An 18,332-nucleotide genomic window follows, 5' to 3' on the forward strand; every position below is an offset into this window, starting at 1 on the left:
TCTCAGACGCAATTACTTTCTCGCTGATCAATTTATTTGTGTTTGGCGTCGAGGGTGGCTTTTCAATGGCTGCCGGTCTTACAATGATTCTGTAGCACTTGAATCAATAATGATAATGAGGATTTACGTTTGACTGAAAAAGAGAGATGGTATTTTAAATGTTTCATTTGCCACTTGTTGCTTCCCTTTTCTAATTTTCATTATTACTAATAAATTACATTACAGAGGAAATTAAATAAACAATGATCCAGGGTTGCGCTCTTTAATTGAGAACACATCGTCCCTGGCAACTTTTTTTTATCTTAAGAGCACATCTTTGTATCCATCCAACCACTAACTGTCAGTCTGTATGCATATCTTATCGTGGTAATCCAGTCCTGACACAGTGTGACAGAGCAGCGCCTGTTCTAACACACACATACACACACGCGCTCGGGAGTGTTTTGGCATCTGTCGTGGCTGTCCCCCTCCGCTGGGCCATGAGGGGCCTAACCTCGCTCCACAGCCTCAGACCTCCATTACATGCAGACAAATGGCCCTTGCGGCTGATGGCTTCCCCCCGGGAGGGAGAGGCGGGTCGGCGGGATCAAGCAGCTCACATGGCCGGCTAAGGTGTGAGTCAAACTACAGCCAGTGGAGAGATGAAAGGGGAAGGAAAGCAAGAGAGAGAACGAAGAGTGAGTGTGAGCGGGCAGGCTGCATGCCCGACTGCTCAATGGACCTGTGATGAAAAAAGCCACAGCTCCTGCGGATGGAGAGATGGAGGAGAAAGAGAGCGAGAGAGAGAGATGAGAAGAGGGAAGTGAGGGAGTTTTTGCTCATGAAAACAGCCACTTGTTTTCCCGACGGGGGCATGAACTAGAGATTTGTGGCTCACTGTTCGTTTTCTGGTCCCCCCGTTGCTCGTGGTTGGTTGAGTGTTCACAAAAACCAAGCTGTGTGAAGAAGGAGAGCATGTCCCAAGTGCACTACAAGGTCAAATATAGGGATGCATCTCGATCCGCTGAGTAACCATGAGTGTTTACAACGCCGAACACAACAGGCCTGAATCCCTATATTCTTTCACTTTCTGAATCACACATTTTTACACTACAGCTGAAGGATGAATCGATCCATTGGGAGGCGGAAAATTGATTACATGTGAGTCATTCTTTAACAGAAATACCAAACATTTGCTTGTTCTAGCTCCGTTCTTTTAAGAATTTACTGATTTTATGAAATCCGAAATAGGATAACTTCTGGTTCTGGACTACTCCTGGAAATAATCAAGACAATACTACTAAGTTTTGATTCAGGAAACAATCAACAGACAATAACTTTATCCCTTAATATTGGTGCCAATACAATACTTGGGTGTTATACAGATACCAAAACCCTTACTATTTTCCCATTGTAGTTTGATGAATATTAACAAGTCTTAAGTGGGGTTTCATATGATCATTGAACAATTGGGACACTTGACATCCATAGGGTAAATGAGAGGTGTCATGGCCCACCACCTTGATTTGGCAGTCATTTGGGCCACATTCTTTCAGCTCACAGGCCACGGACTTTTAACCAATAAGAAAAGTCCATTGGCTGCTCAGTCAGTCTCTAATCTGTTAATGTCTGAATAAGAAATAGATAAAGCCCTTTTTAAACATGTTTCCGCCATATTATGTTTCAAAATGCTATGGTGCCATTTAAGATGTTGTCCTTATAATTTCTGATTATTATGGTATAATGGTTATAATGGTAGAGGGCTCAGTGCCACAATGGTGATGAAGGATGGCATCATCAATCAGCACAATTCGGATACATATGTAGCTGTTGAGCTAAAACTATTCGTTTTTTGGTATATTGGCAGAAAATCAACCAACTAATTCTTTAAAATTATATAAAGCTTTTCATCAACCATAAAACTGTGATTTCTTATTTTTAGACATTAGCTTCATTTGCTGCTTTTGTATCATTGTAAATTAATATGCTTTGGGTTTAGACAGTCGGTAAGACAAAAATAGCCACTTGAGGATTTCTCCTTTGGCACTGGGAAATGGAAATTGGCAAAGGATTAATCAAGAAAATACTTTGGGCCTCCACTTACATGATTGTGTTCTCTGTTGCCAGAGCTGTTTCTCCTTGACAACCCTTCCCTGTTGACCTGCAGATTGTTGGGTTCATGACTAATGCTGGGCCGCTGGTCAGAGGGAAATGCAGAGGAAGGGCTTGGCTATTCAGTGGCCCTCGTGACTAATGGGGAATCCATAGCAGACTGACAGGGCCTGAGCATCACAGGCAGGGGCCATTAATTGATCAGTAGCCACAGCAGATTACTCAAGGGAATTGCAATGTGTGTGTGTCAGGGATGTCCTCCCACTGACTCCTCCGGGTCAGGATCCTCCGTGTTCTGTCTTAACGGACGCCTCAACAAGGTTGTTTCCAGTGTAATGCAGATAAATCCATGCCCAAGTGTCAATGCAAAGTTTCTGGGAGAGAAAACCAAGTTGTTGTCAGTGGTGAAATAGTGAGCGGACAGGCTCCACCGCTGTTTCTCGCAGCAGAATCACCCTTCAGCCAGCAGCACTACAATTCCTGGCAAATGTGTTTACTGAAGGAACGTCTGATTATACACCACATTAAGTCTCCAAAATAACACAACAAATCACGCCAGCTGAATGGCAAAGACGCTGCCAAAAGCGTTCCCACTCAATGAGAGAAGAATAATGACTGGCGGTGCTAAATAAGTCCTTACTCGCCTTGCATCATCTACATCACAAAACAACAAAAGGCCTAAGGACCCAGGTTCAACCGATCCATTGCAAGGCAGCTTAATCTGATGCCCGGCCAAACATTTCAGCTCTGAAACAAATCAGGACACCGTTTCTAGACTGTGAACAAGAAGACAGAGTATCAGACTATCAGGGAGTAACCCTGCAATAAGTGAATCTGCAAGTTTGTGGATGCACTGCGAGAGACAGCACCAGAGTATTTTGCCGACTCGCCAAGAATAACAGCTGCAGAGGCCACATGGCAAAGATAGAGCAGTCACAGTGCCACAGTGAGACGCTGGCTTGCCAGGGGAAAACTGGCAGCAGGGAAGCAAAAAATGCCGTATTAGCTAAGTTTCTCTGTTTTTTCTTCACACATCCACAGCGTGGTTGGTGTGCTGAGTTCACGGCATGCTACGAATAACTGGCAAACACCCCTGACTCTTAGGGCAGGGTTCAAATGCCTGTTAAAGCTCGGATCTCTTTCCAATGTGCTTCAATATCTGATGTGGTATTTGAAGGAGATGACATTTGGAGATGTCATTGATTTTATGAAATTAAAATTTTAACCTGGTTTCAAGAAAGATTAGCCTTTTCCTGATGTCAATGCTGTATGGATGGTTCAAGAATCAGAACAGTTGCTACTTCTAATGCTCGAGTGTACAGGAACATCTGGAGCTTTCTCTAGCGAATAGTCATCAAGAGATTTCACTTTACACCCCAAATGTTAGCCAGATGGTGGTGTGATAGGAGAATTCAGAGGATGAACATCAACAAAAGCGTGTTCCTCTTGAGATTATGAATGGCTGTACCAAATTTCATGGCAATCGGTTAAATTATGGTTGAGATATTTCCGCTTGAACCACAGTGTTTGACCAACACTTCAAGATGTTAAAACCCCTGTGGACTGGATAACACTTTGCATGGGTGGCCGGTTCATTCCGATATCAGAGCTGTTGATAAACCTTACCCTTTTCTGGCAGGAACCGTGATATAAACTTAAAGATATAAATAAAAAATAATAGTAGAAGGGGACTTCAGCGACTTCGATTACACATTCATCTTTCCTTCATTGTGAATGTGATATTTTATATTACCAGTGACAAACGAGAGGTCAGCTAAATCAGCAGAGTTCAGGCAACTACTATGTTTTGGTATCAAGACAAACCTGTTCTCATTTGATCACAAACATAGACCCTGTGATGGTATTGTAACAAGGAGATGATGTACCAGGTATCTTCTGCTCAATTGAAAACCATGTCTGCAATATGTATCCCAAATTTTTAGACTCATCACACTAATATGCCTCGAACCTTCTTTCTGACCTTTAAATCACTCCGAGCTGCTTAAAAGTAAAGTGGAAGTAACTGTCTTCCCTGTCTCTTAAACAAACTGCAAAGGTATTAAAGGGATTTGTATTTTTTGCAGAAAGAAATTTGGTAATGTACAAGACGAGCCAAGAACAACCCCTTCCCATCCGTGCGACACAATTTGAAATGGAAATTTCCACTATATCTCTGCTACACAGATTTGTATTGTATTCATTGATAATATAAGATATAACTTTATAATTTCCAAGATTGTTCCAGGTTTACTCCACTAATTACAGTAAGAGCCTCAAATATAAGAGAAATACAAGATTTGTTAGATTTGTTGCCCGTGATTGCCACATTTATTCTGGGAATTTGTTCCCAGTTTCCTTCATTGGCCAAGGTGTGATTTCTGAATCACGTAGACAAGAAGCAGGACAAAACCCCTGGAAAGCCTGCAAATTAAAGCTTTGACACCTGAGGAGGGATGGAAGAAGTAAGGGTCAATGACGGGAAATGTGAAAAAATGGATTTCAAAACACAAGGTGGGAGGGTAAAAGAAAAAATGTCCTTCCGTTGATATTCCACAATGTACGCATAGATATTGCAAATGTAATTCTCTCAAGGACTATAAGCATTCTTATATTATACAGAGCAGTGACAATATTAAGACAGACAAAGATAGAATCAACTCCTAGGGCAGGAGTCCTTGGGAAGAGCATTCATCATGTTTGCGGTTCAGCACAGAACTCTCTCCTCTGCGTTCCCTCCATCTCTCCCCAACAAGAGAGACTTTGATGCCTCTACAGAGTCACCGCTAGTGGCACGAATCAAATTCAATTAAATGATTTTCAATAAGAAAAAAAAAAAAAAAGGGCCGCCTCTTATCAACCGCGCTCATTTGCACACACTGACCTTGGTAGCGCGCTAGGCATTAGCATTCTCAGAGCTAGAGGGGTAGGAAGCGAGGATGGGGAGAATCAACACTGCGGGTGGTGGGTAGGGGAGACAAAAGGAGTGGAAGGCAGGAAGCAGAAGGAGAGACTTTGACAGAGGAAATAAATGAGACACGGAGAGAGAGAGAGAGAGAGACTCAATTAAAGAAACAGAGTTGAAAGAGGCACCTTCTTGACAAAACTGTTGACAAAGTGTGATCGGTCATTATCTTTTGTGTGACAACGACCTCTTCAGATTCATACTTGTAGGATCCTCAATGCGCACACCCATCTCCACATATCTCTTTTTGACCTTTATCCTGAATGACTTTCAAGAAGGTATAGCGATTTCCACGACGAGACAGAACAAATAGAGAGTCGAAGCAACCGGTGTACCCACGTCCCGTCTGCAGCCTTCAAGCTCCTCCGTCGGTTCTTGCCGCCTCTCTCATTGTCATTCTAGGTCAGAGTATGATTACTGATGATGAGGAGCTGATAAGAAAGATTCACTCTAACCAAGGGCAAGGTCACCTCCCACTGCGAAGAAATGCAGATGTGATGAGATGGGGATGAGTGCCATTCAAACACACACACACACACACACACACACACACACACACACACTTGGGCAAGCGCACAAGCAGAACGTCTTCCAGAGATGTGTGCATGACAAACAACGTGCGTACATGCACCAAAAAAGTCAATCATTGAAAGAGAAGCAGAGACACAATCACCTTGACTGGAGATTTACACGATGAAGCAGCTACAATATCAATATGCAAATGTCAAGAAGATCGCATGAAGCCTTGAATGGCTCAACAGGAATGGATTTGTCTCGTGTTGTGTCACTTGACATGGTTACAGATGGTTTTTATGTCCGCAGGAGGCTAATACCTCAAGGCTACGACCACAGCACAATGACAACATGCAGCGTCTGTGATCAGGTTGTATTGTGGGTAATGCAGGCACAGCAGGTTTTTGACGCGCAAGAAGAATAAATGGGAATAGAGATGGCAATCTCTTCAGTTCAGCTGGATCAATTTGATCCTGTCTTGTTGGGGGGAGGCCTTCAAAGTTTAATCATTAGAGTTCATCTAATTATATCAGTACATTTGAAGATTCCTTTAACAAAAACAAAAGGAAACACAAGACCAATCCCATGCAAACAAAGATCAAAAATGGCCACAACTCAATTTTTTTGGGCAAAATGACAAATCAGAGAGAGAAAATGTAATTCCAAATCCACCTAGCCATTAACACATTTCTTTTGTTAGTGAACGAGATGCAAAAAGCAAAACAGCAATCCCGTTTCAGGCTGTCAGCAGCTCCAGCTCTCGTTTGGCCCGACTGCGTTCTGGAGGTGTCGCAAAAACAACACCACTAACTGGCTGGCAAAATACTGATCACCCCAGAACAAAAAGTAAATAAATCACACATCCTATTTTGGGACCAAAATGAAAAGAGACAGAGCCAAAGATCAGATACAAAGAAGTTCCAGGTCGGGGTTTTTTTTTTTTTAAAGGATCATTTCATTTCTCGCTCTGCCAAAATGCTTTGGTTTTGGACCTTGTTCAGCAGGAGACACTCAAAGAACTCTTTAGTGCAAAACACAGCAACATGAATGACAAAACGACAGCTGGGAACAGATGCTGTTCTGACCCCCCTGGATCAGACAAGGCAGCTAAAAAAATATTATCGGGATCAAAGTAAAAAAAAAGCACAGAAGAGAATCCACTGAAAAAAAGGAAAAGGCACCAAACGAGCGGGAAAATAAAAGACTCACATGCGACTGCTGGGTGGTATCTTGCGGCCGTCTCTGTACCAGGTGACCTGAGGTTGGGGGAAGCTGCGAATGCGTGGCGCCTGGATGACTGCGCCCTCTCCTTGAGAGACCGACTCGGAGCGTTCACCTTCTTCGAAACTGCCCATAACTGCAGGAAAGAAACACAAACACACAAACAGAAAACACAAAGGAGAGAGAGTCAGAAAAAGAGAATGTGAAGACAAAGGCGCAATTTTCCCTTTTATTTATTTTTTTTACTTCATTCTGACTTTTGTTCCCCGCAGTTCTTTTGCCATCTGTTTTCTGTTGTGCAATGTGACAATGAGCGCCTTTGATGGACAGCACTGTGTTGTTGCCATGGTTTACAAAGTACAGGAAAGGAGCGAGAAAGGAACCGAGATGTAATGACTCACAGAGGGACACTAAATGGACTCATATTCATTTTGCATCTCCTTCTGTGTGGATGCACGGAGGGCAATCAATCTCGATCACTCTCTGAATGTACGCATTACTCAACATGCTGGATGACCGGAGCTGCCACTTTTCTATTATCTCCTAATACATTTCATTTGTTACAGCGCTTTTTTATTCCTCCTGTGCCTCTTTATGTCTTTAAAGCTGACAACAACGCTGCATTAATATCCCCCGCTCCGTGGTCAGTCCATTTTGTAAGTGAGATCTATGGGCAGGTTTTTTGTTTTGGGGTAATTTGATGGATTTTTGCGCCGATTGTCCCTTACTTCAATTGTTGTTGGGTTTTTTTTCGATCTCAGCTGTGCAATTCCCCTCTGCAATCATATTGGCTGATGCTGACGGTAAACCTTTATGTGATAGCCGTAACAAGCAGACTTTTGTATTTTCCTCCTCCAACGCAGTCTGGCAGACAAAGTGCAGACTTTGGTTTTGAAGATGTGAGAGTGAAGAGATTGTCATTTTGTCTCCAAGAGAACTGGAAAGGAGGTTGGAATTGTAACTTTAATTCAAGGGGAAACAAAGAGATCTCAACATCAAACACTTAATTTAGCGCTAACACAGCCTAGCAATGATGATATCTTTGGGGATCAAGGTATGCGGGCTATGAACTGTGGATATAGGAATGGTTGTGCACATCTTATTTTTCTCTTTCAAAGGGAATCAAAAAAAAAAGGTAATCTGGCTTTGCCATAGAGCTGAGGTGCTTAGCTTAAATGAAAATCTGGGAAGTGTGCAAATCCCGACTTTGATCTGCGGTTTCGGTTGCTGTGATGTCCTCCTCCCACTGCCTAAACTCTAATGCCTCGGCATGTTTCCCTTTCTCCGAGGTGTGTCTCTGCAATCCTAATTGTATACCGCCTCAATAGGAGAGCTTTCGCAAAAGAGATCTCCACATCTCTTTCCCCTCCCTCCTGTGTCTGCCTCATCCATTTCTCCAGTGGTTGTCCTTAATTCCCCCCTTTTTCTCGACTCTGCATCACTGTCTGTACCCCTTCACGAGCGACTGATGAGAGGGGGAGAGGAGAATTATGGAAATGGGAAGAGGTGGGAAAAAAAACACGAAAATGGAAAGCAGTGGGTTTCAAGCCAAGAAATAAATAGGAAGCAGAGTTGGCCAACAAAAAATGGACGGAGGGAGGAGTGGGGGGGGGCAGCAAAATAAAAGACACAGTGAAGGGAGACAGGACTGCTTTATAGCTGAACAAACGTTAACCGAAAGTATCTTAATCGTCCAAAATGTCATTGGTCAGGTGGTTGCAGTGAAAATTATTTTATTTATATATTATTCATTTATTCCAAAAGGAATATTCCAATTGACTGTGCGTCTGTTTTAAATGTACTAATAAGGACTTGTCACTACAAGATAATCAGGACAATTTTTGGCCTGAATTCCCCCCTACTGACAAATGTAAGCAAAGACTCAATTTTTTAAAGGTTCTAAAGATTATCTTTCCAGATTTTCCTGGTGTGTAAGAGTGATCCAATCTCCTTGGAAGAGCATTGTTGTGGCTGCACCAATTTAAAAAAAAAGGACATTTAACACGCTCAATATTCACATTCCGATATCCGGTTGTGTTGGGAGGGCAAGCCCAAGGACAGCCAAGCATGCTTTCTGTGGATTGCAACATGGAACACATTAATAGCCGATTGGAAAGCAAGCTAACTGAAGAAGGAAGCACTCCGGGTTGGCAGTTACATGTCCAATATTCCCATTCCCAGAATTATGAAAGTTGGAGAAGTGTACAGATTCTGTGGTGTATGTTCATAACTCTAGAAAGAAAAACTGGTCCCTCAAAAAATGTCTGAAGATGAAATGCTACGAGAGAAGGTATAGTGGTGGGCCCGCAACAGTGAAAACCGTAACTCTCCTGGTAGCTTTTTAGCTCCAGTGTTCAAGGGAAACATTTTTTCCTTTGAATAAAGTTTATGTATTAAGTTCAGAAAATATAGCATAGACTTGTTTCACTTCTCCAACTTTCCAATTTCACTAACAAATCTCCATAGTGCACATTAAGTGTGTATTGTTCTTACTGCGTTAACAAAGCACCTGTTTTATTCGTTTGTTGGTTACCTTGTTAGCAGCTACTAGCCTAGCTAAAGCCAAAGGAATCACCTTCGAAGAAAGCAGAGGTCTCCTAACTAACTTTTTCAGGGGACCAAAGAAGTTATTTAATAGTGTTACATTAATGCTCAGTGTTTATGAATGTTGTTTTTTTTTTTTACAAATTTAGAATCATAAATGTTACCGCTTTGGCTGTTAGCACTGTCGTTAGCTTGTGATTTGAGATGTTTATGTTGTAGCCCCTTACCTACAACCATTTTTTTCCCCCCAATCTCCTCAAAAATGTATTAAAAAGTATTTGAAATGTCATCCTAAGTGTGCGACAACTATTCTTAGAGTGGTGGACGACGAGTGGTTTCATCAGCCAAACTAAAGATGACTAGTAAACGAGGAACATTTTTAGATTGCGGCCGCCCTGGAGGGACAGGACACAGAAGGAGTGCAGACGAAGATGACTGCTGTGATTGTTAGGGCCCTCGCCGTCTCTTCCTCTCCCTCACGCCTGGTTGGCTGCATTGTTCAGTCAGGTAAAGTGCTGTGTCACATCCACTCAAATGTCGCTGGAACAAGGGGGAAACCCAGTGAACCTGGCACACCCTGAGAAAGGCAGGATAATGGGCGTGGGATGGTTGTGACTATTGAGGAAAGGGGGAGGTTGGATGGGGGGGGGGGTGGATTTGAGGTAACGACACTCCAGACACCGCTGCGTCACGTCAGTAAATAGCTTGTTAACAAGATGAGGGGGAGCCAGAAAGTGGCATTGGATTTTTTTTTTTTTTTTTTGTTACAGAAACGCGTCTCGTTTGAGCGCCGTGTTTCACCGTGAAAACGACAGATGTTGTTGACAAAGGAGCGAGGGGAGAAGGAAATAAGCGGCGGTCATACTGAAACGGAGCAAAGTTAAAAACAACCACGGCGACAATATTAATCTGATGAGAATGCTGAGTGGAACAGCTGTCGGGGGTGGATAACACCCTGAATGATATGCAGGTAGATCTTTCACCCAGCCGGCATCTGTCCCCTCCCCAGTCAGTCCTTGATGCAAAGGCAAGCAGAGTGTGGACTGACTGTGTACTCTGCAGGCAGTCAAACACACACAAACAAACACACACACACACACACACACTCTCTCGCTCTCTCTCTGTATCCATTTATACATCCACTGGGTCTTTTCATCTGTGTTTCACCTGCGTCCCCGTGCATGATACTTACAGGCCACCTGTACTTCTGTGCGCCTCTGCAGAAGGGCCCCCACCCGATTCCTCACGATGCAGCGGTAGAAGCCAGCATGGGAGCGGTCCAACGAAGGGATTAGGTACCTTTTAATAAGCACAGACACACACACAAACACAAACACACACAAGGCTGGGATGAGAATTCTCTTAAATCACAGTAAACTAATTAAGACAAAAAGTAGGAATCAAAGGTAGGCGCACATGAGCATTTGTTAATTTGTAAGCACTAACATGCTGACAAGGAATACACACTTATACACACACACACACATGTACACACACCTAAGACCATCCTAAGCGCAACAAGGGCACAGAGGACGTCGGAGCTTAGCTGTTGTTTATTCCAACAATAATGATGCTCGAGAGGTTAAAGGAGCTACCACAACCTAGCTCTCTCCCAGGACACACACACACACACACACACACTTACAACGACATGCATACACAACAAACACTTGTATTGGGATGTCTTCTATGCAAACACACACACACACACACACACACACACTCGTGCTATAAATCCCCCTGGGACAAAGGTTGAAGCCGTATGTCTCCAGCAGCTGACACTCTCCTCGTGACCTTGACTTTAGTGTCTAGCTGTGGCGGCAGTACCGCCTCCCCGCCAGCTGGAGGCAGTGTTACATGTCCTTTTAAAAAACAAAAAAAGCTGCTGTGTGGAGTGTGGACTAACAATTGGCTTGATGTATGTTGTATCTTGAGCCACATCTGGTGTTACAGCTGATGCCAGAAGATTAAGTGGCGAGTGATGATGCTGGCTCTCATTTATTTTGCAAACACTTTAGGAAGGCTATAATTCAAACTCATCGTGGCAATGAGCCAGAGACACACTGTAAATCAGAGTTAAGAAAAAAATATGACTATTACACGGCTCATACAGGCAACAACACACTTAAAAAATAACAAATACACACAGAAAGAAGCACAATTAAGTATGGGAATATGTGCTTTAACTTCATTTATCATATTAGTAAAGCTGACACCATCGAAATATTAATCTTCTATTTTAATAACAGATAAACCATTTCCATAATTTTTCAGGCAAAAGTGTCAAACGTTTGCTGGTCCCAGTTTCTAAAAGGGATAGTTTAGTATTTTTAGAACGGGGTGGTATGAGGTACTTTTCAATAGTAAGTGAATTAGCCACAGGAGATGGGGTCCAGCATGGCCCCCTTAAAGGAGAGAACGGGGGCCAAAGAGTTGTTTTTTCTTGTCATTTATACAGAAGAGGAAAAAAGTACACAACTTCATGACTTGAGTCAAAGTACTCCTGGTCAAATATCACTCCAGTACAAGTAAAAGTTGCTTAGTCAAGATATTTCGTGAGTTAAAGTACTGGAGTACTTTCTTTTAAAAATTGATGAGACAAGATTCAAATTACTTTGAAAAAAAAAAAATCTCAAAATGTTCTTTTATTCTCAAAATGCACGAGAGCAGCGTACCAATCACTCCCATTCACACGCTTATGGCAGAGGCTGCTATGAAAAGTGTCAAACACAAGTAACTAATCCCATTCATACACATTCACACGCCTCCAATGAAGAAGCAGGAGCAACTTGGGGTTAAGTGTCTTGACCAAGGACACATGGGACATGTAGCTGCAGGAGCTGGGGATCAAACCCCCCAAACTTCCTGTTGAGACCCCCAAACTTGCTGCCAATGTTGGGGTGTTAAATTTGGGATTCAATGTAAAAGTAAATGGAAAATGGACTTGAGCTTCTATAGCGCTTTTTTTGGTCTTCTGACTACTCAAAGCACTTTAAAAAAAAGTAACTAATCCCATTCACACACATTCATACACTCAGCTGCAGGAGCTGGGGATTGAACCCTGGACCTTCTGGTTGAGAGACGACTGACTCTACCGACTGAGCCACAGCCGCCCCTGTACAAAGGTGGAGTGACGCGAGGAGATTTGTTACAGATTGATGTGATGGACTCTCAATGTTAAAAGGGATAAAGAGGCGATCTATGTTTTGTGTCAAGCTGATCACATCTCTCTTCGATATTTACAGTGCTGGTGGGATATCTGTCCATGACCTCAACAGCTCCATGCAGCCACTATGAATTCTGCCTGTTTTTGGTCTTTCAAGTAATTCATTTTCAGAGATCGGTCATCTGGGCAGCTCCGTTTAGCTCAGCATGCCAGGGCATCAACATTTTAACTGCTTTCCAATAACGAATAAATGATGGAGCAGTGGGAGATGTATGGAGCGGCCAACTGTTAAAAGTGGTTGCATAGAGGGTCTCTAAACGGCCTGTTTAATGGCGAACGTTGTGAACAGGACTGACAGCGACTTGTACATGTTTAATGTGAGTCCCTCAAGCAACAACGCATTCTCGTCAAAACAAATACTTCTTGTGGGAGGTGAAACAGTCGCCACCCGGAAACGTGTTGGCCATCTTTGCTGTCACATTCTCCGCGTGATATGTGCCTGAGCGTGCTCAGCGCACTGCCAAGGCAGGGTGTCTGAGCGTAACCCCGCCAGTGACAGGAGGTCCCGGTTTCTATGGTAACCACTTTCAATTTGTGGGAAAGTTTTCTGTGAGTTAACCTTTTGTTTAAAGAGTTTGTTTCGTAGTGAGTTCTTGTTTGAGAGGAGCTCCGGTATAATGAAAGAGAAGTGAGACGGAGCCGTCCCAAAGATCACGAGTGCTTTCAACAAGCTGTTAGCAGGAACGTCTTGATACTCGGAGTTCAAAAACGAGGACTGTTGAGTCACAATAAGAAGCCCTCGTCAAAGCAATTCCTCTGAAATAAGCAGAAACAATAACCACCAGTTGCCTCTTTTTTTTTTATCTCCCTGCAGTTGCATAAATACACATCAGCAGTCTTGAAAAATTCAGACAAAAAGTTTCTTTTTTCCAACTGCCAAAAGCCAAAGAGAAAGGAAGAAGTCAAACGATACTTTCTAAGAAGCGATGAAAAAATAACTAACCAAACACTGAACTAAACCACATATCAAATCTAAATATTTTAACATACCCGTCCGGGGAGAGCTGAGATATCTTTTGAACTCCTTGTGATTTTGATCAGGCAAAAAAAAAAAATCAAAAAAAAATAAATCTTCCTTTTAAGTAAGTTCAGACATCTTTGCCTTTGGGGACGTTCAGGGTAATGTTGCTTAAATTTCTCTGATAGATGATCAAATATAAAACACCCAAAGTCAGGAATGAAAAGGAGGAAAAGCTGACTGTTAATCCACGAGAACTTCGATGCTCTGTGGCAGAGATTCAACAACAAGCGTCTGAACTGGATGGCAAACACAACTCTTTCAAAGGATGTTCCATCATTTGGTGTTCAGATATGAACATCACGAAACGCAAAAAAACACCAATGTATGCACGATGAACTTAGTGACCCTTTAAAGTCAGTAGAACAAAATGAGACGCTGGTGCATACATGAATGTATTTTACATATTATGCAAAATACACTTTACCATTGTTTGTCTAACCAGTGGTGATTCTGAGGGTTTGTTGGGGCCCTAGGCAAAAAATAATTGGGGGCCCCTCAAACCAGTTTTCATTATTATTTTTCACTCCGATACAGAGTATTCCTCTTAATTTTCCTTCGGTATCTTTCATTGACAAACTTTGGTTTTCACAGCAATAGGGCATTGGACAACAAGCAGGGAATAGAGAGTAATTGCTGTCAGGTGGGGCCCCCTTTGGGAGGTTTTCTACTCACTGTCATTGCGAAATTTGCACATTTTGAGGCACTTCTGTGATTTAAGGTTTTGTCAGCCCTTGGGGGCCCACTACTGGCCAGGGGCCCCAAGTAGTTGCCTGCCTTGCCTATTGACAAGCAGCGCCTCTGTGTCTAACACCCAATTTCCACATACTCATTGCGCGCCGCGGCCCGTCAGCGCCCCGCACTACGCCGCGCACTACGCCGCGCACTACGCCGAAGTTTTGCTGCCACTCTAGTCAATTATTGAGTTTCCACAGCGAGCGCCACGGCCTGTCTCCGGAGCGTGCAACCAGCGCCACTACGCTCTGCTCCGTTTCAAATACGCTGAGTGTCTATTTTTCGACAGAGTACGCATGCGTCAAGCTGGACAGAATATGACAACTCGGACAGGAAGTCAGACAAGGAAACGCACAGAGCGTCCGGTCGATTTCAAAATAAAACACAACACACGCAGTCACGATCGTATCTTTAATCACTCTGTCAACATTACATCAAAACCAGCATCAAAATAACTAACAAAACATCATCAGAAAGATGATCTCCGCTGTTCTCCGTATTCCCGCGTGATCTTGTAGTTCTGCTCATGGCTGCGCTCACGTTCCAGAAACAGAGGGCAGGCCGTACAATGGAGCAAAACCTTGACACTGACCATCTGCGGCGCACACAGAGTATTTAGGGATCGGGGCGGTAAGTGGGTTTCAAAAGCTGCTAATATCGGTACCAAAAAAAAAAAGAGAAGCATTATCAAACCTCATTAGCGGCAGCGTCAGTTCAGACCCAAAGGACTAAATGAGTTTTAGCCCTAAAGTCTGTTAAGGCTTAATCAACTAATCAGGAGGCGTTATTAATGATGTGTGACTCCCTTCATATGTTCCATCAACTAAATTAATACAATTACGTACATGTGATGTGCATAAATGGAAGGGAGATGAGGCGCGTATGATGGAATATGGTCGATGAGTAGCGGGAGAAAATGATAAGACGCCTCAGACTTTGGATGGAGACGAGGCCGAGAGCTGACAGGTGGCGTCGCTGCTCCAAGTTTAACCCTGCAAGGGGCCTGCGGAGGATTCACCGAACAGCCAGAACCTTCAGGGTGACTTTAGACAAGTCTCTCTCCCCCCCTCTCTCTCTCTCTCTCTCTGTCTGTCTCCCTCTTTCACTCTGTCCCTTATATAATGAATACAATTAACCTTTGCGGAGCTGAGCGCGTTGGCAGCAGGTTGGGGGAGTCAGTGGGGGCCCGGCTGTGTCGGACAGAGATTGATTGATGTTCCTGTGGTCAGCGCACTCCGTCAGATCCCCTTTAATTAGCCCCGCTTTGGAGAAATGAGTAGACGGAGGAATGGCAGGGAGACGGGGGAGAGAGAGAGGGACATGAGGAAGAGGGAGGACTAGGGTGTGAAGCGGGTCAGAGGATTGAATGAGGAAAGGATGGAGGATGGAGGAAGAGGGAGGGGATGATGAAGGGATGATTGGCAAAGCATTAAAGCTTAATTGAAGATGGCTGTAGCGCGGTTTATAGGGAGTGAGCCCATAATAACATACGAGTGCCCTGATTAGTGGCAATAACATTTCACTTAAAGTATTGGTTATACGGTAAGATTATAGGCCCTCCTGCAGACCTCACAGGACATAATTATAACCACAACTGAATGACAGTAAATCATTAGACATCATGAATGTGAGCGAGCTTGTTATGAAGCTCTTATCGTTACCCCAAGCATCAATCATCGACCGTATTTATGTAATGGACGTAGCCGATCCATAACAGAAGTGAAACAAATGAATAGAGATATTGTATAGTGGTGGAGATGAGAAAATGAGCTTTATTTATAACTTCAGACAACATTTTCCTACCCACTAGTTACGACCCTCTTTGTCAGTAGAGATGTAAACTTGTTGCAAAGTAATTGTTGTTGTTAGAAAGAAATCACAGACTTGATTTTGAACTCCCAGGATGAATGCCTTTTTTTGTCTCATCATTTGTATTTTTCTTAGCACTGTTTCATATTAATGAACTCTTTTTGGGGTCCTTTACAGGATCTCCAAATCTTCAATACTTCTATACTTTTCAATACCATGGTCTAAAGCAAGATCCATCCATTATCTATACCGCTTTTTTTCATTTGGGGTCCAATGAGCCGATCCCAGCTATCATTGAGCGAAAGGCGGGGTACACCCTGGCTCATAACCAGTCACACTCATATTTACATCTACAGCTAATGTAGAGTCACCAATTAACCTAACTAGCATGTCTCTGGACTGTGGGAGGAAGGAGAGGATGCATAGGGAGAACTTGCAAACTCCACACAGGGATTCGAACCAGGAACCTTCTAGCTGTGAAGCAACAGTAACTATCACAGTACAACTGTACAGCCAAAACAATCTCTGTAATTTTATTAATGAATAGTATAGTAAAGTACCAAAGCTTTCAACAATAACAGATCTTCAGATCTCCAGTCAGATTGTAAACCCAAAGATGCCAAAACCTTTGGAGCCAGCCTCAAGTGGACATTCAAGGAACTGCAGTTTTTTTTTTTGCATTTCCGCATTGACTTCATTTTTCAACCCTCGAGGTTATCGATTGATTTGTGGGCCCTTTTTCAAATCAGGTCTCTGTAAACTCCTTCCCACTTTACCCCTCATGACCAATACTCTGCCCTGGTTCTGAAAAAAAAAAACAAGATGGCTACTTCAAAAGTGCTTAATGCCTGGTTTTAAAAAAGCATTTACAGTCAATGGCATAAACGCATTCCTTAAGTTTTTCAGGACTTCAGGTTTTTATGTAACTTTTCTAAAAGAAAATAACCTTAAACTCTGATCTGAAAGTCTCTTTTTTGCAACACATCATGTCATGCAACACTTGTTTTACAGCTCATAATAAAAAAGAAATGCAAAGCACAGATTGCTACGGCTCACTTGTAATGATGTTTTTCTTGTTATTGTGTTGTTTGGAGTTTTGAAAAGGTCGTCACCCTCTCATAACAGTTTGATAACACTCTACTTTTGTTAATGAGCTGGCACAGCTTATATATCCAGTAGAATAAAACACAAGCAATAAAAGAAGATACATTCTGACTGGTTTTTTTTGTATGGTTCGTGATTGATTTATGAGTGTCATTACTCTTACAGGAGGATTGTGCTGTAAATTCTTGACTATAATTATCCGTCACTGCCAACATAAATTCCCACTTCTTCTTCTTCACTTTGTTATTTGTGCTGTCTTTTAAAGTAGAACATCAGCGTCCAAATCAATCCATTTCAGTGGACGTGTCCTTTCAAAGCGTATCGAACCGTGCATTGGGATCATGTTTCCAAGTCTATAGTAAGAGGTTCTCTATTCTTAACTTATTCTCTTCTCTAATAACCATCAGCCTACAACTCATGACAGGTAATGGGGAGTTGTGGATTGGAAGCAACTGGAAGTTACTGGAAATCAATAGTGGGTAATTCGTCTACAGTCCCAGAGGGACGGCCTCCACATGTTATATGTTTTCCAAGGACTGAACAGAAAGACAACAGCTAAATGGAGGCAATTTACTGACACTCATGTCAAGTTTATTTTTGTGACAAGATCTTTTTAAAACTCCTTCTCCCTCATCATTTTGTTCTCTTTATAGTTAAGTGTCATTGATCCCTATTAAAAAGCCAATAGTCCCTGAGATTGCACTATGTGTTACATATTAAATACACACTGACGTATAAAGAAGCACAGAGGCATCTCTGATGGCCGGCCCTTGCTTGGTGTTGCATTGTCCACATATGACAGTTGTGAAACGGGTCAATTGAAGTAGAAATCCGTGCCTTTGTTTGTTTTCCCAGACTAAAAAAAGGCACTGTAGAAGTAATGTCGGCACAACTACTTTCATTAAGAGAATATTTTGCAGGCTAAAATAATCATTTCTGGCTTTTGAAACCAGACGTGTAATCAGACACTCCGGTCTTTGAGTGTTTGTCCTTCATCAAATCAGCTAATGACCGGCTAATTTGGGCGTAAATAACTTACAATTTTTCAGACCATACTTTGAAAAAAACACTTTCCATCCATCCCACATCTCTGACCCATGTGGTGTGTT

General features: G+C 42.7%; 1 protein-coding gene across 6 annotated transcripts in view; it reads right to left on the reverse strand.

Annotated features, from left to right (window-relative positions):
* The window catches only part of sdk2b (sidekick cell adhesion molecule 2b), a 303,380-nt gene that overhangs the window by 74,891 nt on the left and 210,157 nt on the right, over positions 1–18,332 (reverse strand). For all 6 annotated transcript variants that reach the window (XM_061027783.1, XM_061027786.1, XM_061027781.1 and 3 more), the window contains exons 3-4: positions 10,524–10,630; positions 6,776–6,923 (exon numbers count right to left, since the gene is read on the reverse strand). In XM_061027783.1, coding sequence (XP_060883766.1) covers positions 6,776–6,923; positions 10,524–10,630 — 255 coding nt within the window. The remainder of the gene's footprint in view (positions 1–6,775; positions 6,924–10,523; positions 10,631–18,332) is intronic.

This window comes from Labrus mixtus, chromosome 21 (assembly GCF_963584025.1).
Source record: "Labrus mixtus chromosome 21, fLabMix1.1, whole genome shotgun sequence".
NCBI classification, from domain to species: Eukaryota; Metazoa; Chordata; class Actinopteri; order Labriformes; family Labridae; genus Labrus; species Labrus mixtus.